The 23,884-nt window shown below is 34.6% G+C and overlaps 3 protein-coding genes and 2 long non-coding RNA genes across 8 annotated transcripts; 2 read left to right on the forward strand and 3 right to left on the reverse strand.

Annotated features, from left to right (window-relative positions):
• Positions 1-2,707: 2,707 nt before the first annotated feature.
• LOC7491777 (uncharacterized) lies at positions 2,708-6,435 on the reverse strand. 2 transcript variants are annotated; one of them, XM_052454707.1, is made up of 7 exons: positions 5,467-6,435; positions 5,215-5,270; positions 4,371-4,480; positions 4,106-4,265; positions 3,761-3,853; positions 3,046-3,187; positions 2,708-2,877 (listed from the first exon to the last, which is right to left on the reverse strand). In XM_052454707.1, the coding sequence occupies exons 1-7, from the start codon at positions 6,224-6,226 to the stop codon at positions 2,864-2,866; spliced, it is 1,335 nt and encodes a 444-aa protein (XP_052310667.1). In that variant the 5' UTR covers positions 6,227-6,435; the 3' UTR covers positions 2,708-2,863. The 2 variants fall into 2 exon arrangements, with proteins under 2 accessions (XP_052310667.1, XP_002309823.1); XM_002309787.4 differs by having other exon boundaries at positions 3,056-3,187; positions 5,467-6,433.
• Positions 6,436-6,971: 536 nt separating this feature from the next.
• Positions 6,972-11,506, reverse strand: LOC112328152 (uncharacterized). Its single transcript, XR_002982791.2, has 3 exons — positions 11,284-11,506; positions 8,380-8,476; positions 6,972-7,743 (listed from the first exon to the last, which is right to left on the reverse strand). It is a non-coding gene; the product is annotated as an uncharacterized LOC112328152 (long non-coding RNA).
• A 1,340-nt stretch (positions 11,507-12,846) lies between these two features.
• Positions 12,847-15,497, forward strand: LOC7486029 (uncharacterized). 2 transcript variants are annotated; one of them, XM_052454708.1, is made up of 2 exons: positions 12,847-15,176; positions 15,283-15,497. In XM_052454708.1, exons 1-2 carry the CDS (start codon positions 13,282-13,284, stop codon positions 15,305-15,307), a joined length of 1,920 nt encoding a protein of 639 aa, XP_052310668.1. In that variant the 5' UTR covers positions 12,847-13,281; the 3' UTR covers positions 15,308-15,497. The 2 variants fall into 2 exon arrangements, with proteins under 2 accessions (XP_052310668.1, XP_024460756.1); XM_024604988.2 differs by having other exon boundaries at positions 12,847-15,497.
• Positions 15,498-16,563: 1,066 nt separating this feature from the next.
• Positions 16,564-17,805, forward strand: LOC112328159 (uncharacterized). Its single transcript, XR_002982799.1, has 2 exons — positions 16,564-16,702; positions 17,447-17,805. It is a non-coding gene; the product is annotated as an uncharacterized LOC112328159 (long non-coding RNA).
• Positions 16,702-23,810, reverse strand: LOC7491778 (protein GAMETE EXPRESSED 2). Of its 2 annotated transcripts, none has more exons than XM_024604948.2 (17): positions 23,355-23,810; positions 22,942-23,265; positions 22,362-22,700; positions 21,864-22,190; positions 21,390-21,590; positions 21,199-21,305; positions 20,983-21,124; positions 20,438-20,746; positions 20,094-20,218; positions 19,584-19,801; positions 19,237-19,464; positions 18,901-19,130; positions 18,507-18,745; positions 18,160-18,316; positions 17,869-18,032; positions 17,662-17,753; positions 16,702-17,549 (listed from the first exon to the last, which is right to left on the reverse strand). In XM_024604948.2, exons 1-17 carry the CDS (start codon positions 23,431-23,433, stop codon positions 17,420-17,422), a joined length of 3,411 nt encoding a protein of 1,136 aa, XP_024460716.1. In that variant the 5' UTR covers positions 23,434-23,810; the 3' UTR covers positions 16,702-17,419. The 2 variants fall into 2 exon arrangements, with proteins under 2 accessions (XP_024460716.1, XP_024460715.1); XM_024604947.2 differs by having other exon boundaries at positions 17,662-17,756.
• Positions 23,811-23,884: the final 74 nt, after the last annotated feature.

The following is a 23,884-nucleotide window of genomic DNA, read 5'->3' on the forward strand; positions in this document are numbered from 1 at the left end:
CAAACACACTCTTAGTAACCGCAGTTCAAGTCATAAAAGCTTGTGATCTTTGGTTTATATGAAATTGTTTTTTTAAAAAAAATTTATATAAAAATATATTAAATTTTATTTTAAGTTTTATAAAATTATTTTTAATACTAGTATATTAAAACAATTCAAAAATATAGAAAGAATTAATTTTAAACAAAAATAAAATTTTTTAAAAAATCATAAAACACGGGTTGCACCGCAACCTTAAACAGCTTCTTAAAGCATGTTTGAAAGTGTGGTAAAAAAAATTTAAAGTGATTTTTACTTGAAAATATATTAAAATAATATATTTTTAAAAATTCATTTTTAATATTAACACATCAAAAAAATTAAAACACACACACAAAAATAATTTAAAACTAAAAAAAGTTTAAAAATAAAATAAAAAAATACAATTGAAGCATTACCTTATTTAGACAATGTTTTAGTTTTATAAAATCAAATATTTACCTAAAAAAACTTAGCTAATTCAATAATATTTTTAATTATGTGTGCCTAATCAAGACCATTAATACCTAAAAATATTTATTTTAAAAAATAAAATATTTTTATTTTAATAAAAATAGTTGTCTAAATGCTTGAGCACGAGCTGAATTTATTATAACAAAAGCTAAATGATGTGGGAAAATCACTGTAAATCAAGAGATCTTTTATTTGTGAATTGTAATAGTAGTTTTATTTTCAATTTCTCATCTTTTCACGAGCAGATAAACATTTCTTTGATTTTTTTCTTCCTCTCATTCATTGCTTCTTCTCACTCCTTTTCTTTAAACTTTTTACAACTCAAATCACGAAGGGAATGAAAAGTGAATCAGACAAGATAAAAGATACTTGGGTTTGATAACTATTCTAGTCTCAATCCCCCTGGGTCTCGCAATCATGCCAGACCATTAATACCTAAAAATATTTATTTTAAAAAATAAAATATTTTTATTTTAATAAAAATAGTTGTCTAAATGCTTGAGCACGAGCTGAATTTATTATAACAAAAGCTAAATGGTGTGGGAAAATCACTGTAAATCAAGAGATCTTTTATTTGTGAATTGTAATAGTAGTTTTATTTTCAATTTCTCATCTTTTCACGAACAGATAAACATTTCTTTGATTTTTTTCTTCCTCTCATTCATTGCTTCTTCTCACTCCTTTTCTTTAAACTTTTTACAACTCAAATCACGAAGGGAATGAAAGTGAATCAGACAAGAGAAAAGATACTTGGGTTTGATAACTATTCTAGTCTCAATCCCCCTGGGTCTCGCAATCATGCCAGACCCAAACGCTCATACCAGACCCAAGAGTCATGAGTCTGATATCAAGTTAGACTTAAGCGTCATAGGTCTGGGAACCACGTTAAACCCAAGCAATTTAGGTATGGGAACCACGCCAGATCCAAATAGCTTGGGTTTGGTAACAACACCAGATTCAAGTAAGAGGATTAGAAATGAGTAAAAAGTCTGAATAACAAATTAATGGACACAAAATTTTAACTTTTAAGTTGATGACTTCTTTTTTCTTTTAAAAAAAAATCAATAGTGCCCCTAAGAGGATGAAAAATATGCATGTGTTAAGGGGCTTCTCTGCCCTTTTATTTTATTGAAACAATTTAAATATGAAATTATCCTTGAGTTTGAAGAGAAATAAGGCTACATGTAAAGGTGTTTTCGTCGTTTCTATATGGTTTTATTATAAATATCATGTAAAGTTGCCAGAACCAGGTGTCTGGGTATGGAACCATGCCAGGTTGCTAGACCCAGGTGCGGGTCTGGCTTGGTTGCCAGATCCAGGCGTTGGGTTTGGCGAACCAGGTGTCTGGGTATGGAACCATGCCAGGTTGCTAGACCCAAGTGTAGGTCTGGCTTAGTTGCTAGATCCAAGCGTTGAGTTTGACAACCACACCACGCCCAAGCGTCTTGGATCTCACAATCAAACCAGGCCCAGGCGCCATGTGTTTGGAACCACGCCAATCCTAAGCGCTATGGGTATGAAGGGCACAAAATTTTAACTTTTAGAATGTGAGCTTCTTTTGTCTTTTTAAAACAAAATCAACAGTGACCCCGAGGGGGTGAAAAATATGCATATGTTAAGAGGCTTCTCCGTCTTTTTTTTTTAATTGAAACAATTCAAATGCGAAATTATTCTTAGATTTTAAGAGAAACAAAGTTGCATGTAGTGGTATTTTCATCGTTTTTATATGGTTTTATTGTAAATATTATGTGGGGTTGCCAGATCCAAGCGCCTGGGTCTGAAACCATGCTAGGTTGCCAGACCTAGACGCAAGAGTCTGACGTGTTTGCCAAACTCACTTGTCATGGGGCTGTGTGTGATTGCCGGACCCAAGACTTTTGAGTCTGCAATCATGCAAAAAATAACTTGAGTCTCGCATATTTGTCATACCCAAGTAACTTGGGCTTAACATCTTTATCTGTTTTTTTTTATGTTTTAAAAATATTTTTAAAAAATTATTTCTTTTTACTTTAAATTATTATTTTTTATTTTCAAATCAATTTGACTTTTTAATGTTAAAAATAAATTTTTTAAAACTAATAAAAATATATTATTTTTAAAGCAAAAATCATTTAAAAAAATATTCACTAACACAATATCCTCGCAATGGAGACCAAATCCATTACCTACAAACTAACCATTACGATCACAACTGAGAAAACAGACAACAGTAAGAAGATTGAAAAAGTTGTTTAAGAAAATAAACAGCATTGATTATTAGCCAATGTACACTATGAGAGGTTTTGGGTTGCAAAGAATACAGTTAACAACTATAAAATGTACTACTTTCCGTGTATCCTTAATGCGCTACTATTATTGATCTCCAACTCCTTCAGGGGAGGGCATCTACAGAAGAAAAACAGACAAGAATTAGTAAGAGGCGAGTGAAACATCTAAATACCAAAAAAAATAAAATAAAAAATTGGTTAATTATTTTTGTTAATAATGGCTAAAAGGTTCCTCACAATTATAAAGTTTTTCAAGGAAAAAAAAATGAATCGGGAAAAGAGAGACGTGGACAAACCAAACCAAGAGCATCTGCTGCACTTCTCTGACTTTCTTCACTGCAGACCCCCATAAACATATTCATTAACAGTTCCCTCTGCTCCACTTTCAAATTCCTCGCAAGTCCCCGAGCCACCATCTCCATTTCAGGCTGCAGAAACAAATCCAATTGTGGATCACATCAGGTCATAAACAAGTTATAATTACATAAGATCGTATGGCTGAATGAAAGCTACTTTACCACGCAACAGCATTAGAGGTTTAAATGGTGTGGAAAATTACCCTGCATATTTTTCTCCAGTTCCTAATAAGGCTGCTGATAAGAACCGGTAATGCAGCAATCTAAAAATGGATAATAGATTTGTATCCCACAGCGGGATTGGAATAGAAGACAATCTTTGTCTTACTTCAACAGTATGGTCAACAGAGACCATCATGAGAACCAAGAAAATGACATGGGTTTAGAAGATGTACAAAAATAGCAACAAGCAACCATAAGAGAAGCCAACATGGTGTGTATGGCCATTAATTATTTTCTTAAAGTTCACTCAAGCTATGGAAATACCTAAAATTATCTTAAAATGCCCATAGCACGAGGACTGCATTGGCTATACCGGTTGAGGATAAAAACGAAAAAGAGGTGTGATGCTGCTTTTATTTACCATTTGTGTCAAACGAAAATTAACCAGTGTAATAAACCTAGGAAACAAACAAAAGAACTTACTGAGGACTCTTCAGGAGGAAATGTTTGTAGAACAAGGCATATCTTTGACAGCTCGTACACGGCTTCAGAATGTTTGCCTTGAACTTCTAACGCCTGCAAGTGCAACCAATGGATGCCATCTACAAATCAACTTAAAGAAATACTCCAAAATAAAAATAAAAAAAGGGTCTGTTATTTTCCCAAAAGGATAGGAATTCAGGAAGCTATAAAAGACATGTTCCAGATGCACAAGAAGAGAAAAATTGAACTTTAGTTCCAAAATTTGTACTTTTGTTTTGAACTTTAATGTCACGCCATGAATACATCACACATCCTCAATTACTTAAGTTAGAGCAGAAGAATTACCCATGCTTGCAAGAAACATGAACGTGTGCGTGCAGCAACAGCTGCAGATACCATTCTTGCAGCACGAATGCTCTCAAGCCCAATATTTTCAGCAAGGCCAGCAATAAAATGTCGGGGATCTTCACCAGCAATCTCAACAGAAGTAGAGTAACTCGGGGCACTGCAAGCTTGCAAAGAAACTTGTAGCTATCAGAAATGCAAACACAAATAAAATCCATGAAGTGGCAAGCAGGATTTTCTTTTGTGCAAGCCTGAGGACACAGACCTGCTGCAAACATTTAAAACAACGTCAATTGATGCACGGTAGAAGGCATCTCGAGTGTTTGTTGTGCTGAACGAGGCCCTGACTCCAGATGTCCTGCATATTCGACGCAACTGCTCACCCATACAGGAAAAGAAAAGTCCAGTGCATATTGAGAATCAGCTAATGCAACAGAAATATTATAACCAAACATCAGCATTGTTAATTCAATCACATTTTAACAGAAAAAACCATCAGAATTATTCAAACTCAGATATCAAAATTGCCAGCGAGAGCACACAGAGCACATCCATGTCTTATAAATGATCTTTCATGCATATCACTCATACAAATCAAATAAATCACATCCACAGGTAAAAAAACTTATTACCCAAAATGATGCCAATTCTCCTTAGCCTAATTATGGTATACCCAAGTACTTTTATATGATGCATCGCACATATGATTTGTTTAAGTTTACCACTTCTCTTTATATACTACTTAAAGCCTCTACTTTAGTAATGAAGGAGCTATGAGGATGAGCAAGGTAGTGTTCAGGAAGAACCACCCGGGAAAGACATTCCTCTAACTAAACAGGATATCCAGTGCAATTTTCATTTCTGCAGTCCACATCTAATTTCATCCTTCTAGCTTGCAGAACACAATCTTTGTCTATAGTACTATCAATACAAGACTTGCTCAAATGTGCCAAATTCTAGTCGATTGGAGCAATCGTTTTTCAAGTCATATAAAAAATGATTTTTTTTCAATATGGGGACATTTTATACTTCTTAAACCTGATATCTTGCAGAATGATATATATAGCCAAGACAACAATTAAAATTAAAAAGGTTATAAAAGCACTGACCTGAATTATGTCATGCTCCATTACATCCTTTCCCCTCGTTCTATAATCCGTGATCGCTGGAAATCAATTCAATGAGTCGAAATGCACACAGAAAATTACCAACATGACATCTATTGAAATCCACAAAATGTACATTGTTTTTCCATTACCTGAAAAAATAAATAAATAAAAAAACCAAAAGCTTCTTTGATAACACAGTAAATCAAATTAAGTAGTAATAAGAAAAATAATACTAAAATTAATAACCCAAACCTCGAATTAATCTGTTAGCCTCCCTCTGATACTCCTCTTGATCCGGCCCGACAACCCGACCCGAAAATGAGCCCGAATCCGGCCACCATTTCGGCAACTTCTGTTGGCTCCCAACCCGATACCTCGTCCAATCACCCCTCTCAAAACCCAACCCATCAACCAGACCCGAAATTTCAACCGGGTTGGCGAGTCTCTTGGGTCTTTTACTCTCTTCCCTTTGTTGGTCATCCACTGCAACAATCACTTCTTTCCCACCTAGACTCCGATCTCTACGAACAACAAAATTAGGGTTTTTTCCAGCCCCAAATTTACGCTTAAACCCTAACCCTAATTTAAACAAAACCCTAATCGAAGAAATTAAAAGAAACCCAGAAAGCAACACAGTACCAGCAAACTGCAACGTTGACTTTTGGCACGAGAGGACTACTCGATTGTTCTCGTCGAGACTAACTAGGGTTTTCAAATCATCAACTGCTTCTTGACCTAAAGAGAGGAACTGGTGAAATCTTGAAGAGGGTAACTTTGAAATTTGGGTAATATTAAGGACTAATTTGAGATTTTGGGAATTGTTGTTAAGGGTGATATAATAATCACTGTCTAAGGAGGAGGGTTTATTGGGGTTGTTAGTTAGGGTTTTGGATTTGCGAGAACGCCGACGCTTAGTGGAGAAGGAGTTTTGAGGAGGGGTGTAAAGGGAGGAGGATGGTTTAGGGAAGAAATGTGGAGGAGAGGAGTAGGGAAGGGTGTTTATGGAGGCCATTGTGTTTAGTTTTAATTACATGTGATTAAGAGAGGTAGAGTGCTTAATTAGTGGAGGGTGGTTTGGTTCTGGTTCCTTCCTTGGTGGTGGAGACAAAGGAGGAGTGCTATGGTGTTTTGCTATCTGAAAAGAGGGAGAGGGAGAGAGGATATGGGGTTTTTATATGTGGCTGAAGATGGTCTTGTTGCTTTGCTAATGGAGTCAATGCACTTGGAGTGTAGTGTTGAGAGAGAGAGAGAGAGAGAGAGAGATTTGGGGGCATGCGGTGAAGATTTTCTTGTTACCTTTTTTTTTTTTTTTTTGAACTTAATCTCTCTTCTTTTTGAGAGTTAGCATTCCTAATGATTATGTAATAATTATCTTGAACTTTTAACTTTTTTTTTTTTTTAAAGTCAGTTCATTAACTTCTAACTTGGTTTGATATGTTGTTAGTTTTGCTATTGCAATTAAAAATAATAAGTTTTAAAAAATATTTTTAATTATAATTTTAAAAAATATATATTTAATTAAAATTATTATAAGATAAATTTATATATATAAAATAAATAAATAAAACAAGTTAATTTAACTTTGAAACACAATTGCGTCACGGCACCTATCATCATTGCATAGGATTTCTGACCAAGTGAGCTAAAACGATAAAAAGATTCTCCATCATCATAACATCTGGTGGTAGAATGAGCAATCCCTGCAATGGCGTCTGCTAATACGAGAAAGAATATGATGAAACTCCGGCAACTGAATTCAATATGAAGAACTACATTGAAGAAAATCATTCTATTTTTTCATATACTGTAGCAAAATGATACATTTAAATGCATGTTATGTATGAAGCAACACCATCTGGGCTTGTAAAAGAGAGTATAAAATGATGTTAGGAAAACAGTATCTCTACTGTTCTAAGGTAAACAGCAAAAAAAAACCACCCGTTAGTGTTCAAAAGGCAGGCAAGACATCGGAAACCAGGTACCTGGCAACCCATGTTGCTGATCCTTGTCAAGCCTCAGGAAGCTGGTAAAACCTGGATGACTCGGGCATCTGCACGTTTGAAAGGCACAACACCTACTGGAGGGGGACGAAAGAAGCAGGGAATGATTCTCAAATCTGTAAAACAATTCTTCCAATTTGAATTTATTTTGCGATTCTGACAATAGATTTATCTTCTGTCAGGTCCAACAAGTCCTGCCAAACGAATTCCTTTCACAAAAATTCCTGAAAAACAAAGATCACTGCAGCGCACCTTTAACATCTAGCAGATAAGATTTCAAGAAATGTCAATATCTCCAACATAATGTCCTACAAGAGACAATCGGAGAAAATCCTTTCTTTGGCAATTTCAGGTATATATAGTTAAGGGCACGCTGCTTTGATGAAACCCTGTTCTTATGTCGATCATATGCCTTTGAATATGTTCTAGAATTTGGAGAAACCAATTTCGAATGGCCCACACTGCATTCTAATGCTCCGTTCTTCAATGGCTCCCTCCTCGCACTTCCACGCTCTTCACAAAATCAAATCTACACAGAAAAAAGGGAAGAAAAGTTAATGCTGAAAAGTAATCCTTAATTAAGCATTACATCTATTGGTAATTAAAGGTTTAACTCTTGTCACCTAAACTTATCTAAGTTAAGTATATAAGCTAAAGAAATTAAAATCCTCTCTGTTTCGTTAAGAGATTAATCAAATTTATTAACTTAAACAGAATTCACAATCATTATCTAATTCTAAATTTTGTACAAATTATGTGCAAATCTTAGTTCTTGACACTTAATTTTAGTGAAATTGTTTTAACAGTACATGCATTGATAGCTAAAATTCTTTCTGATCCAAGAAATTATAAAAAAAGCAACTAACTTTATTAAAATAAACAGAATCCAAATGAGATCCAAACACTATATCGAGTATCATCGGATCCAGCAACATATCGAGAGGTGTAGTTCAATTAGTCATGTCTTGAGTTTATTATTTATAGGCTATCAGTTCGAGTCCCACAAATCTGAAGATCACTGAAACTTACATGGTCAATAATTCCAGAATTTGTGAGATTAATCGAGATGCGCGCAAGCTCGCCGAACATTTATATTAATAAAAAAAAATTCCAAAAAATAAAACTTTATTAACTAAAGGAAAACAAAATCAATCAAAATAATTACCTTGATCTCACCAAAATCACACTCTCAACAATTCATTTGCTAAAATCAGATCCACAGCTCCACCGGAATTGAATTGAATTGAGATATCGAATTCTCTCTGTATAAAGAAGTTTAAAAAGTTAAAGCATTTCATTTATTAAACTATAACTAAAAGGGCTCATTCTTTTACTGTAGACTGCACAGTGCAGTCCACGGTAAAAGATGAGTTTTTTTTTTTTTTTTAATGTTTTTAGAGTTTTTTTTTAATAATTTTTTTTTGTTAGTGTTAAATTTTTTTATTCAGGTATCAGACTTTCATGACACGGATCCCAGATTTAATAGTTTAACATGGTTTGACGAGTTAACTCATAAATTTTTTTTTGCTTTTTTTTTTTTTTAATTAATTTATTTCGTTTACTTTAGTTTGTTAATGTTAAATTTCTTTCCATTTAGTAAAAGATGAGCTGGTTTTTTTTTTTTTTACACTTTTAGAGTTTTTTTTTGCTTTTTTTGTTTTTTTTCTTTTAATAATTTTTTTTTGTTAATGTTAAATTTTTTTTATTCAGTTATCAAACTTTCATGACACAGATCTCGGGTTTAACAGGTTAACATGGTTTGACGAGTTAACCCAGAAATTTTTTTTTTGCTTTTTTTTCTTTTTAATTAAATTTTTTTGTTTACTTTAGTTTGTTAATGTTAATTTTTTTTTTATTTAGTTATTAGACTTTCATGACACATATTTCAGGTTTCACGGGCTGTCAAATTTTATTTTTTTTTATAATTTTTTTTATTTAATTTAGTTTGTTAATGTTAATTTTTTTATTTAGTTATCAAACTTTCATGACACGGATCCCGGGTTTAACGGGTTAACCTGGTTTGACGAGTTAACCCGAATTTTTTTTTCTTTTTAATTAATTTTTTTCGTTTAGTTTAGTTTGTTAATTGACAATAAACTAAAACTGTTCAGTGTTTCACTGTGCAAGTCCACAGTGAAATGCTGAGTTGTCTTCTTCTTTTTTTTTGTTTTTTTTTTCTCTGTTTTTTTTTGTTTTCTAGCCTTTATGGGTTTTTTTTTTTGTTTTTTTCTTTGTGTTTTCTTCTTTTAATGAATTTTTTTTTTGTTTAATTTTTTTTGTTAATGTTAATTTTTTTATTTAGTTATCAAATTTTCATGACACGGATCCCGGGTTTGACGAGTTAACCTGAATTTTTTTTTGCTTTTTTTCTTTTTAATTAATTGTAACATATACTAAAAGAAATTAGTGTTTTATTGTGGACTGCACAGTGCAGTCCACAGTAAAACACTGATGCTTTAGGTTTTTTTTTTTAAGTTGTCACATTTTTTTAGCTTTTTTTTATGTCTTTCGGGATTTTTTTTTGCTTATTTCTTTGTTTTTTTCTTTTAACAAATTTTTTTATTTAATTTAATTTAGTTTATTAATATTAAATTTTTTTTATTTAGTTATCAGACTTTCATGACACGTTTTCCGGATTTAACGGGTTAACCTGGTTTGACATGTTAACCAAGAATTTTTTTTTTTTGCTTTTTAATTAATTTTTTTCATTTAGTTTAGTTTGTTAATACTAATTTTTTTTCTATTTAGTTATCAAACTTTCATGACACATATCCCGAGTTTCACGGGTTAACCTGGTTTTACGGGTGAACCCAGTTAATTATGGGTTGACCGTCAATTTTTTTTGTTTTTTTATTTTCGTAAATTGTTTTTGTTTAATTTAGTTTGTTAATGTTAATTTTTTTTTATTTAGTTATCAGACTTTCATGACACAGATCCTAGGTTTAACGGGTTAACATGGTTTGACGAGTTAACCCGGATTTTTTTTTTGTTTTAATTAATTTTTTTTCGTTTGGTTCAGTTTCTTAATTTTCACTTTTTTTTATTTAGTTACCAGACATTCATGACACGAATCCCGGGTTTAACGGGTTAACCTAATTTGACGAGTTAACCTATAATTGTTTTTTTGCTTTTTTTTCTTTTTAATTTTTTTTTCGTTTAGTTTAGTTTGTTAATGTTAAATTTCTTTCTATTTAGTTTTTTTTTCTTCTTAGAGGTTTTTTTTCTTTTATTTTTTCTTTTTAATTAATTTTATTTAATTAATTTAGTTTATTAATATTAAAATTTTTTTTAAGTAGTTCTCGACTGATGCCTTTAGTTTTTATTTTTGTTTTTTTGTTGTTTTTATGCCTTTAACTGTGGACTGCACAGTGCAGTCCATAGTGAAAAGGCTTATGCCTTTTGTTTTTTTTCTTTTTAATTAATTTTTTTTTAATTTAAATTGTTAATGTTTAATTTTTTTCTATTTAGTTATCAAACTTTCATGACACGGATTCCAGATTTGACAGGCTAACCTGGTTTAACAAGTTAGCCCAGTTAATTCTGGGTTAACCCATTAATTTGTTTTTTCCTTTTTAATTATCAAACTTTCACGATGCGAATTCAAGGGATGACGGGTTAACCTGATTTGAAGGGTTAACACAGTTAATTCATATTTTTTTTTCCTTTTCTTCATTAGTTTTTTTCTTGCTGTTGGTTTTTTTTCTTTGTTTTTTTCTTTTTAACTAATATATTTAATTATTGTACTTTTATGACACGACCTTGCAGTCAGACACACGTCCAATGCTATTGGGTCTGGTATTGCAGTCCAAACACTTTTATGCTAAGGGTTAACCCAAGTTTAATGTTATTATTAATATTATAAATATTACTTTTGGGTCAAGCGTTGCAACCAAACCTAAGACTCTTGGGTATAACTTTATAAAAAAACCTAACACTTTTAGATCTTGACTTTTTTTAAAATACAAAAAATAATTGACCCACGGCATCGCGCGGGGCATGTAACTAGTAAGAGCTATAACGTATAACACTTTAATAATAAAAGCAACGAAAATTATCACGTTAATCTCACCTAAATCACAGTCTTAACAGTTGGTTAGCCAAAATCAGCCACCGCCGACGGTGAAATCTCCGATCAGATCCACAGCTTAGCCGGAATCCAATTCAGTTCTCTCGTCACACAAAAAAACCCTGAGAAAGAAACTTAAAAGAAGTTTGAGAATTTTTGAAGAGATGCGAAGAATATGCAGTCACTTCATTATTATTATTATCCTTCTTCATTGTTTTTTCTATTCAAAAGTGTTTGAAGAAAGAAGTTAAATTTATTTATTTTAAATTATTTATTTATATATATTTTCATATTGTTTCCGCGGGCTGTTGTTGTTGGTGACTTAGTGCTGGTTAACGGAAAACGACATTAATGGGGGTGACAGGCCAATCACATGTAAGAGTTGCGTGTGAAGAAGTGAAGTCAAACAACAATGAACATGGCTTTTTGGTGCTGTGCTTCACCTGAATCCGGTACAGTCGATGATACCGTTTAAAGCTCAGGTCATAGGATGTGTGGGTAAGATTATTTCAAGTTAATTTTAAACGATATTATTTTTTATTTTTTTAAATAATTAAAATAATTTTATTAAAAAAATCAAATGAAAAACTAGATTATTTATTGACATACCACACTAAGTAAATAGTTTTTATTAAATCAATTTTTTATTTAATTTCATTTGAAATTTTACCCATTTTAAATTAGTATATTATCAAGTTAATTCACTGAATCAAATTATAATTTATAACAATAATTTTAGTTAATTAAATTTTGAGATTGGAAATGATAGTGAAAGTGGTGAAGTTGTTTTTGTAGGTGAATTCTCTAGAATATATATTTTATATTATTAATGTGGGTGTTTAGGTCAGTTTACGCATACCTTAACTAATCTTACGGGCCCTGAAGTTAACGACTTTGTAAGCTTTCAGTGGCCATCATGTTAGCAACTATAGAGGAACAAACCTTTTAGTTCCAAACTCTTACTATTGGACCCTCTACTATATGGTTAATCCTTTAAAATATTAATATTAGATTAGTTTGTGGTTTTGGTATTCTACTTAATTGAATCTAAGTGAAATTCTATTAAATGTCAATTTTAAAGTTTGATTTTAGAAAATAAAGAAAGAAAGCAAACGTTTTAAAAGACAATTATAAGAAATTTACCTTATATGTATTTTATTTTTAAATTTTTCTAAAGAAAATAATAAAATAAGTAAATATACTTAGCACTTGAACCAATATCTAAAAATAATGTTTATATATGTTAATTTCTCATAAAATATGAATATATAGAAGGTAAAATGAAAAGTTTTTAAGAGAAAAACTACATCCCAAAATTATATATATAGACATTAATAATTTTATATTATTATTTTTTAAAAAATATTATTAATTTTACACGGTAAAAAAGTTAATAATTCTTATGAATTATTTTTCAAATAATATTTTATTTAAAAATTAAATTTATTTAAAACAAGAAAAAATAATTTTTAAATTCCAAATATACTATAATATCTCTACAAGTTCAACACCAAAGAAAGAGCACGACATCGTTTTAGTCAAAATCATATAACCAGTGAGTTCCTTTTGAACTCTAAACTCCGTGCTAGAATCCCACTTTACAACTCTCTAGCTAGACTTCTCTCTTTTGATTGTTTTTCCTCCAAGAGTTTCTCTCACTTTCTCGGGAAAATTAATCAATTCCCATCATTCTCTAATAGGATTTCCACTCCAAACAAAAGGTACATCGCTGAGATTCTTGCTATATGTTTATCTGGGCTTTAGTGATGTGAACTTAAAGAAACCAGGTTCTTCCTCTTTTCCCTTGTTTTGGTTTCTGGGAAAACGTGGGAGAAGATAGGAATAATTGAAAAAGGATTTGACTTTCTTGATGTTAGAGGCCTAAATTGAAATGGGTTCTTATTTTGGAAAATTTTGTTGAGGGTATTGTTTGTTTTAGATGATTTTGGTGCTTAGATTGAGAATCTTCGTAGAGAACAAAAGGGGTTTCTTGCTAATGTAATGGCACTTGAATTTATCTATAGCCTACAAAATGTTTGGCCTTTGTCAATATTGAAAGCTGATGATTTGAAGGCATCTGACAGAATAGTTAGGAAGCTTTCTATACCAGAAAACACGAAAAGTTTCGTTTTTGCAGTTCGAGATCCAAAATCTCAATCTGTGATTTATATACTTTGTGCTCAGAATTTATCTGAGAGGTCAGCTGTCGATGTTGAGTGCCTTATAAGAGAGATTCGACCTGATGCTGTTGTGGCTCAGGTGGGTCATTCGCCATTGGTTCAAATTCAATCCGAAGAGAGTGAATTGGGAAATATTGCTGATGATCTAGTTCCCACTTCGTCATTTGGAGTGATTAAAAGATGCTTTTTAAATAAGATTAACAAGGAAAAGTATGAAGATTTGGCTGGAAGCTTGGTTTTGAGAGAAATATTTGGGACGGGTTTTCACGGGCATATCTTGGCTGCCAAGAAGGTGGCCGAGGAGGTAGGTTCATCTTTTTTGGTGCTTGAAACTTCATCTATCAATACAGTTATTGGGGACAATTCTTCGAGTGAAGTTGACACTGGGAGTGAAGTTGACACAGGGAGCAGAGTTCATGCTTTTGTTAGTAGTTTAGTGCCACAGAAAGCAGGTTCCATTTCTTTGCAAAGTTCGAGGAGGTTTAGTCTTGATGATAATGTTCAGTCACGGATGGTGAAGTTGTCATCTTCTTATATGGATTTGTCAATGCGTAAGTTGCGTCCTTCAAGTTCTGTTTCAGAGTCAGGATTAAAAGAAATTCATCCAGGAAACAGTTTCCAGGTGCCACCATTTGCCCAATCTGTGTATCCATTACTTCAAGATCTACATAATATATTCATTGATCTCCCGTCAATCGGTAGGGCTTTAGCCTTTGCACAGAAAATGCTATATGATGTAAACAGGGGGGAAGCTGTGGATACCCGAATCATATCCGAAGTGTACACCTTCCGAGTTGCTGTTGAGGGTCTGAGAATTTCTCTTAATAATGCCGGTCGATTTCCCATTAAAGAACTGGGGAAGCCCAACAAGACTAAGATTGAGTTTTCAGAGCTTCAGGTTCAGGACAAGTCACATGCACTCATTGCACAGGCCCTTCAAAGCCAGACTAGGAAGTTCAAGACTATAGTAGCTGTAGTAGATGCTAGTGGCTTAGGAGGTATCAGGAAACATTGGAACACTCCTGTGCCTCCAGAAGTGAGGGATTTGGTTGGGCAGCTTGTCACTGAGTGTGAAAGTGATGGAGAAGTTCCAAATCATGCTGAAAAGAGAAGGCTACTTTCTAACAAATATTTGGTGGCAGTTGGAGCTGGGGCAACAGCAGTTTTTGGAGCTTCATCGCTTTCTAAAGTTGTTCCTGCGTCTACATTCGTGAAGGTCGTTACATTTAAATTACCTACTTCCCTTAAACTTCTGCTGACCCAAACCCAAAAGATAACGGCAATATCTATGGGCAAGACTCTTGGTCCAACAAAACTGCTGGCCCCTGGATTGGCCAATTCTGGAGCCAATGCAACATCTGCCTTGAAGGCAGCCACTTCTGCCGAGAAAATCCGGACAGTGGTCCACAGTGTTATAGCCTCTGCTGAGAAAACCAGTTTTTCAGCTATGAAAACAGCTTTCTATGAAATAATGAGAAAACGACAGGTACAACCTGTCGGTGTCCTACCTTGGGCAACATTCGGTTGCAGTATTGCAACTTGCTCAGCATTGCTCATGCATGGAGATGGGATTGAATGTGCAGTTGAATCTCTTCCTGCAGCCCCTTCTATCGCCAGTTTGGGTCGTGGGGTTCAGAGTTTGCATCGGGCATCTCAAGTAATTGGGCAGACAGATGGCCCCAGGATACAGAAATCTATAGAGTCGTTGATGTACAGGTTGAAGAAAGTAAACATGCAATAAAGCAAGAGTTTGCATCGGGCATCTCAAGTAATTGGGCAGACAGATGGCCCCAGGATACAGAAATCTATAGAGTCGTTGCAGGTTGAAGAAAGTAAAGATGCAATAAAGCAAGACTTACATTTTCCTCTCATTGTATGCTAGCTGATAATGTTCTAAAGTTATTAGTAAATGAATTTAGATAATTCTTCTGTATATAAGTAGAATGTGGGAGGGTGATTTGTATTGTCATGGATGTTAACCTCTCTGTCTTGATTTGAAGTCAATTTTCTAATCTCATACGACTTCTTTTTCATACAGCCTGGGAAATATTTTACAACTGTTCCTTCTCCCTTCTTCCCCCTTCTTGATTTCCATGTTTAACTTCGAATGTCAATTTCTCGTCCCTTCTGTTAATTCATATAGATAGGTCTTACATGAGATAGCTCAGTATTAACTGTATTTCTGACAATAATTTGGAAGAATTTTTGTCTCATGTTGCTGATTCTGACCCAGTGGAAAACTGCTTTCTTTGGTCTCAAGCAATGCCTGCTATTGTTATGAAATCGTACGCTGCATGCTAGATGTTCTTCATTGGTTTCGGAGTCCTTGATTCCATCTTTCCTTATCATTAATTTGTTTGTGTAAATTCACAAATTTTTTGAAAAACTATGATGAAACCAAGCACATTTGTCACTAATTTGCAAGGCTAGAAATTCTGCTAGTCGCCTGTGCATCTTCCAAACTGTTTTATGCAGGCTATTTACTTGATATTAATTATTGGTTACACAGATAACTCTATGCTGAGTCATAAAATGCTAAAATTTGAACTCCCATGGTTTATGTGTCCCCCCCCCCCCTCCCGAGAGTCATCATCATCAGTTGTAGAGTAAAGCCACTGTTTATTTGGAGAAATGGCAAATTAGTGTTAGACTGTTAGGCATATAAATGATTCTTGAACTTTTTTTTTTTTTGGGGGGGGGGGGGGCATCTGATAGCACAATCAGCGTAGCTAATGCAGGGATGGTTACAGCTGAAGATAGAAACTTTGAATCTGCCAGAGCCCAACCATCTACATTATAAAAGTTTAATCATTTTATCAACCGCTGCTAATCTACATAATCATGATGCAAAGATAGGAAAAAAAAAAGCCAATCCACGTTTATGCAAAGTCACATACGTTGTCCAGGAAACTACTTAACAAACCGTAACCTTTACTCCATTATTTCTACCTAATCTGTTACTACAGCTAACCGAAACATCTGTTTACTCTGTTTCTGAGATGGCTGCCAACTCTTGGTTAAGACGTCTTCCTGGCAGGCTTGCAGGCTTTTTCTTAGAAGCTGTGGAGCTAAAAGGATTAGGAGGTTTACGTGAAGCCGTCTCCTTCCCCTCCCAGCATATGGACAACAATTTTCACGGAAGGACGGTCCACTGGGTTCCACAGAATGCACCACAGACCCGCCATTGCTAGTTTCTTTGCAATTTTAGCATCTTCTTCTTCTTCCTCGATATGGAACCGTAGGTATTGTCCTTCTTCAAAAAGATAATAAATCCATTCTGGGAAGTATATTTCTTCGCCATTTTCTGACTTGTAGTCAAACTTTTTTCCTTCCTCCAACCATTTCTAGCATTAACATCACAAAACTCCATTTATTTGAATACACCAGGTCCAGACGGTAGATAAATATGCTCTTTAAATCGTTTGAAAAAGATAAATAATTATGCAAGTGAAATAATTCAAAAATTTAACTCCATCACTACATTACTAGATCTATTTCCATAAATCTCTGAATTTTCTCATTAGAAATCCTCCTTCCTACATCTCATTGAACCATTTAGAGAATGAAACAATTATTTTACGAAAACTTTGGTTGCTAATGTAAAAGGTTGCACTATTCATCATATATGAAAAAAAAAGACATTCTATACAAAAATTTAGTCAATTTTTTGTTTTTATGATCCAAATAATAGAATCCATCAATTTGTTTTCTTGTTGTAGCCTTACTTCCAAATAATGCACGTATTCAATATTTTTCTCTAAATCTATCTAACTAATTATTGGATTTTCTCTGAATCCATCTTATATAGACTGTTCAACTAGTTTTTTATACTGCTTTTCTTGTCACTAACTGTCGTTAATATTAGTAGAAAACCATATAATGTGCTTCTCAAGTGCTGCAATAGTACAATGTCCCATCCCCATTTACTTGGTTTAATTTCATAGAAGTGATCAAATTGTTTACTTTTGATCCTTCTCAATAACAAGCGGGGTAAGACCAGGTGGAGTCTGTAGATGATGGCTGCTAGAAGATCCAGGAGGGCTACTTATGTTCTTGCCAGTTTCTTCAACTCTTAACCGTTGATTGGAGCTGCAAATTGGCACAACAGCTTGTTAGATGTTATTGAAGCTGAAAAAAAAAATCGGAAAAGAGGAATAAATGAACTAAAAAAATCATCCTGCTTTATTGGTTAGATAGTTACCGTTGTCGAAAGTTGGAAGTTTGGCCACTAAGCAAGAAGGGGCTTGAGCAACAGCATGTGAAGTTTGTCATATCCTTCGAAAAATCTGTATACTGCTGTACATGAATGATTCGAGAATGTCAGTTTGAAACTTGAGCTTCCAAATGAAGTATTCAGAAGTTCCCGTTTCTGTTTCGTTTCGTAGCTAAGATATAAGAAGGCACTCACACTTTTTTTCTGGGAATTCTGCACACTAGATAGCTGAGAATTCTTGACACTGATTCTTCTTCTTTCATTTGCAAGATGCATTGCGCATTTGCATGTAAAGAACAGAAGAATCCCTCCTAGAGAAAACACCATAAGAAACTCAACTAAGATAGCTGATCCAAGGGCTGCATCAATGGAGTAAAAAGATGGTGAGTTCATTGGCTATTGATCCTTCTGCGGACACACATTTTGGTTGTACCATTAAGGAAAAAAAAATGCATCTAGTTGCTGAAAGAAAATGTTGATACTTACTGTGAGCTAACAATGAACTCATTGACCTTCTTCGGATAAGCTGTACTGTAGCCTCAGCATGTAAAGGCACTGCAATCTTGTCGGTGCAGTCTGAAGAACACCCATAATGTCCCATATCATTTAATTTCACAGTTAAAATGGCATCGCTTTCTCTACCCTGCACCCACAGAGGGAAAGAGAATTAGAGAAAAAGATCAATTACAACGATGATTGCCAACTTCATTTAAACAGTCTTTTTGTAAAGTGAATTAGGTTGATAATCTCAACTAAGTCACTTCCCACAGCCAGAAGCACATTATCGAAACATTTTTTTCCCTTAACCTTCAACATAAAGGAAGCTTACTCACATCATAGGACAGTTGTTGCATGACACTGTTGCATTCGTTAAGCGGCCCCCGGAATCTGACTCCATTAGCTCTGACCATAAAATGTCTTGAGATAGAAACATATGTCTGTATTGGTTGCCACTGATAACTACTCATCACCTTAAGTTCAGTTGTCTTAAGAAGCTCAGCTGCTAGACTGGTTACCAAAACTCCCTTGTCTACTTCCACTGAAAATGTGACTATAAATCCAGACTCATTGCCTGCAAATAACCCACACCAAGAAAATCAAGTCCCTGAAAACATTTCTGTCAATTATACTTACTATTTTACTCTCTTAGGTCTTGAGAGTTGCGCAAACAGAAATGTCTGGTTCCGAAGTAATTTTGATGGCTAAACAAAATGTTCATGTATATACCAGGGTATCCAAGAAGGTCTGGATCTCCAACAGAGAACTCAAACTTGTCTATCGCTTTGTCAAATATCAGTGACTCGTCCTCGTTACTCTTCAGTATGATAAATTTAGGGATTTTAATAACCGGAGGATCGTTGACAGGCTCAACAGAAACTGGAACATCCATGTCATTCTTTCCATTCTTGTTGCTGGCAGAAACATGAATAGCATCATCCCCGTAGAAATTCTCACTTCTGATTAGAGTAAGGAAAAACAAGTTATCAATAACATAGGATTCATAGAATAAATGCTTAAAGGAGAAATTATAAGGGGAAAAGATTGTGATTCTGTAGATGCTACCCAAGATACTGAATCGATTGAAGGGCTAGATTGATTGCTTCTACACCGCCTTCTAAGATTAAATCTTTAGCTGCATCATCCCCTTTCTTTGCAGAAAATTCACCCCAAATGGGCTGCCAAAACTGCATCAGCACAGGAGACAAAAACACAGTCCCAGATCGAGCGCTGAGTGTGACACAGATTTTCTCTGTTGGATCCGAGTGTTTTATCACAATCGCAGAGAAACCACTGCAGTGAGGGGAAGTGATGAATAAAAAGGACCAAGCATCATGGATTGAATTATCCAAAAGAAACCTTTCAAATATGGTGCAAGTAAATTAAAAGTTCAGTGGTAGATAATACCCTACCCATATCTGGGACCTATCACATCTTCAGTTGCTTGCAATTGGATTGGAAAGGAAATGAACTGAGGTGGGATGTTGAGAACAGAAATGATTACAGAAGCAGAAGCAAGGTTTCCATTTACATCAGATAGTGTGTATGTAAAAGAGTCATTCCCGTAATAATCTTTGTAAGGAGTGTATCTAAAGAGATTTCCATTCTGTAAAAGCGAACCACGATCTGGCTGACAAAGTAGAATACATAGCAGTTAAGTGATTTTTCCAAGCAAATTCTTCCGAAAAAAGCATTATTCATAATCTTACATGTGAAATAGCAAGTAGTGGTATACTATCTAACACGAAAAGAGGAAGTGCTGATATTAAAATTTTGGACCAAGGAATCACCAAAGCATGGATTTATGCTTTCAGTAGTTTAAAAACCTTGTAATTTCTCATTCAGACTGAGAAACATTTCCTTTAATGTAGCACGAGAAGATTATCAAAGAACATGAAAAGAACTCGGATTTCAAGACTTACTTTTGATAATTCAACAATACTTGCATTGTTGCCGGCAAAGTAGTCATTTGCCAAGACATCGAAAGCAATAGACTCATCCTCCCAAACCGAAATGTTATCGTCCTTGGCCTTGGGAAAGTATTCAACTGAAAGATGAAGAAAACAACTTGAACAGGAAACCATTGTATCTTCATTTTAATTAAAACAGGAAAAAAAGTCACTACTTGAAGCATAGTTGGAAGGAGAAACAAGCTCATACGTAATGATATCATGCCAATAATTCAAGTGCAGATTGCTATACCAGAGGGACTACTACTATATGCTTTTGATGATTGTCTATAATGGAGGGGAGCTGTGTAACTTACCACCATACACGTTGACTCCGAAGGGGCAGGGTGACAAACGTTTGCCATCAAATGAAACACACATCTCATAAGTTCCACCATCCTTAACCACATATCGAATGCAGTATGTACCATTATCGTTATCCACAAACATTCCACTCGAAAAACCAGACTTGTTAACTGAAGCTATCTCTAGTGTCAGTCTTGACCGCTGGGATAGGACAGGATTAAAAAATGAATCCACCAGTTGCACTGCCATTTCATTTTCAATCATCTTTGGCGCCCTCAAAGAAAATTTCTGAATTGTCGAGAGTGATACATTAACCTCACCTACATCACAGTAGAAACCTCTTTGTGAAAAAGAAATTGATGCAGTTACCACCATTATTATCAGGAAATTCAAAACAGAACAAGAACAAAGCTCAACTATGACTACCAAATGGAAGTTCAGACCTTCTTATAAGAAACCAAGAAATGATTGAACCATAAACAACATGTCTTCTTGATGAATGGCAAGGAAAATTTAGGAAATCGGTCCAAATCAAAGGTTAAATTACTGACAATACCTGCTCTCACTTCCTTTCTGAATGAATGGCCACCATTCAGCAAAACATTTCCACAGAACACATAAATTTCATAGATTCCACTCTTTTCAGGAGTGTAAATCACATTAAAAGCACTGGCCAGAACTTTTGAGTTTCCTGTAGACTGAATCAAAATAGAAAAAGTTAGAATATGCAGTACAACCGCGCCAGAAGGAAATATGTAAATCAACATCTTACAATTTTTCCTAGATCAACTGAGGATACAGGAACAATTTCTGACGGTGCCAGAGCAATTTCTGCTTGACGGATATAACTATTGCCCGCTCTTGGAGTAGATACATTTCCTATTTCATAGATCCATGCTTCATTGTCAGATTTTCTGAATTGTTCATTGAGAAAAAACTTTATGATTTACAAATTTCATATACCATTAACAATTGGATTGATGCTTGGCTTTACTGAGTAGGAATCAGTTTCCCTTATTATCTGCACTCGAATGCTTTCTACTCCGACAAAAGATGGATATTGAAAAATGTCATTCAAATAAATTGAAAATTGTGCAATTTCACCAGCAGTGGAATCATTTAAACCAGATCCATTGACTATGCTGGATGATCCATCAGCATAACCTATTCAAATTAAAACATAAAACGAGCGCCACTTCAGAAAGAAAATATAACTTTATATTAAGCAATTGAAGCATGAGAAGTCATTTATGCTCTACCACAAGAAAAAAGCAAACCTAGTTTTGGACCTAAAAAACTGGTAGGGAAACAATTCATTACAAGTGGAAAAATTAAGAGCAAAAGGCTGCCCAGAAGAGACGGCTAGAGTATGCAAAGGGATAAACACTGACACCAAATGATTGTTAAATACCAAATTTAGCAGCATGTTACACTCACCTATGAACACATTAAAAGAAAATGGCATGTTGGAGATGCTTCTATTATGTTTTGTATCTGATATAGTGAACAAGAAGTTTCCTGGTTCCAGCAGACTGAAGGAACATAACTGAATTCCTGGCATCACCTCGGTGAAGCTCATATCTGCAAGAGGTATAGACAGGTTCATCTCCTCTTCAACAACATTGGTGTCGAATTCATAGAATCCTAGAACAGGGTTCCCATATTTATCTTTCTGGTGTATACAAGTTTCCATCTTGGAGAATATTTGCCATACATTTGTTTCAAACTTCCAAGTGGCCTCACAATTGGAAACATCGACAGGTCCTGGTAAAAGCAGCTCAAAATTTTAACAAAAATAGGAAAAGATAAATGCTAAACACTTGAATGACCAAAATAACAGCAATGAAATGAAAATGAATTTGGAGCAGAATAAATAACTGTGTGTTTCCTATAAAAACAAGTTATTAGCTGATGATAAATGCTACAGCACATCACCTGGATTCACCTTATACATAAGCGGACAGCCATTCAAGGTCTGATTTCCTCCTTCCACATGCAACAATAAATTTCCAGATTTTGTAGCAATAAACTCGAGAATGATCTGACCAAATTCATTCCAGCCTATGTGAGTGATGTCTGGCACATTGGCAATGCTACCGTTTTCGTAAAGTTCAGACACAGTAAAATTAAAAGGACGTAGTTCTTGTCCCGTTGAAGTAACATTATTCCCAAATGCATCTCTAGGAACAATCAAAACTGTAGCTTTAGCCCCAGCTTCAAACTCATTTTCGAGATCCCTCCATGACGCAATGCAGGCAGATGCATATATTTTCCCTTCAGTAAAACAACACCGACTATGGTTAGCAATTGAGCATACATTTTGAAGATCATTTGCTCACTGTTATTGATGAACCAAAAAAACCATTAGTTGAACACAACAGATCCAAAAGAGTCACCCTTTGAACTTCAACAAATTTAGCTTTTTCCCTAATCAAGAACAGCAACTAAAATATCAATCAACACAAAAATGAACCAAAACTTGAACTGATAATGCTGCAAGAACTATATAAAAAACCTGCTTTAACTTCAAAATGGAGAGAAGAATCAAAGACATGAAAAGGGCCGTCTTCAATAAAAACATTAAAAACTCCAACCCGTATTGGAGTGAAAAGAATTCTCCACGTATCCGTATCCTCTCCTGCAACATCAAGTAAAACACCAGACACAAAACAAGAATTCCCCATCTTGCCATTCACTGTTATTTTAGGACTAAAAGCATTTCCTTTACTCCTGTCAAACTCTCCTAGCACTTTGATCTTTATAGTTGCAACATCTCCTGCTTGGAATGTGTTGTTGTCGCTTAACCAACTGAATGCAAAGTAGGGTCCTTGTGTTTGTTCTGTAAGAAATGTCAAGTTATAAATAAACTGTCGCTCACTTTTTTACAAATTATAGTGATCTTAAAGGATGATTTTTTAGAAAGGGTACCTGAATTTACAGGTGTAGAAGCCAATGATGCAATGAAAATGAGGTAAGAGAGTAAAACTAAGTGAATTTCGAGTGCCATGACTGAGAAAGAAACTCAAAGTTTGTGAATTTATGTCTCTGCTTTCAAAAGGGATGTGTAAACTGTGCTTAGCAGAGCGGTTTATGGCGGTTTACCAACGGTTGGGTTCTCCAAATACACGTGACTTTTGATGCCATAAACGGCTTGAACGACAGGTTGTAGTGAAAACGGCATGTCTTTGAGCTGGAAGGGCAACGTGTGCATTGGGTCCATCCATTTTGTTTGAAGTCTTTTGAAGAACGTCATTGAGTAGGCATTTTGATTTTGTTTGAAGTCCACTGCCATCTGCTTCTCTATCTGAATCTTACTTTCTCCACAACCACGGAAGCAGAAGCTCTAGAATACCTGTGCTGAAGCGGCCAAGGACTAGAAGACATTCATTGCCGACAAGAAAGAAAGTGTTTCGAAGAAATGTGGGAAGGTATATGCTGTTGGCTGTTGAATGATGAGG

The sequence above is a fragment of the Populus trichocarpa genome, chromosome 7 (genome assembly GCF_000002775.5).
Source record: "Populus trichocarpa isolate Nisqually-1 chromosome 7, P.trichocarpa_v4.1, whole genome shotgun sequence".
Taxonomy (NCBI): domain Eukaryota; kingdom Viridiplantae; phylum Streptophyta; class Magnoliopsida; order Malpighiales; family Salicaceae; genus Populus; species Populus trichocarpa.

Bases quoted from the DNA above. Each gene is read 5' to 3' on its own strand.
- LOC7491777 (XM_002309787.4), bottom strand. From the start codon at position 6,226: ATGGCCTCCATAAACACCCTTCCCTACTCCTCTCCTCCACATTTCTTC. The intron at 3,854-4,105 runs GTAATTCTTCTG...TTGCACTTGCAG, and splicing joins CATGTTTCTTGCAAGCATGG to GCGTTAGAAGTTCAAGGCAA. The intron at 3,188-3,760 runs GTAAGTTCTTTT...TTGTTTCTGCAG, and splicing joins TTCCTCCTGAAGAGTCCTCA to CCTGAAATGGAGATGGTGGC.
- LOC7486029 (XM_024604988.2), top strand. From the start codon at position 13,282: ATGGCACTTGAATTTATCTATAGCCTACAAAATGTTTGGCCTTTGTCA.
- LOC7491778 (XM_024604947.2), bottom strand. From the start codon at position 23,433: ATGGCACTCGAAATTCACTTAGTTTTACTCTCTTACCTCATTTTCATT. The intron at 19,465-19,583 runs GTAGGGTATTAT...CCCTCACTGCAG, and splicing joins GTGATAGGTCCCAGATATGG to TGGTTTCTCTGCGATTGTGA. The intron at 18,317-18,506 runs GTGAGTAAGCTT...CTGTGGGTGCAG, and splicing joins TGCAACAACTGTCCTATGAT to GGTAGAGAAAGCGATGCCAT.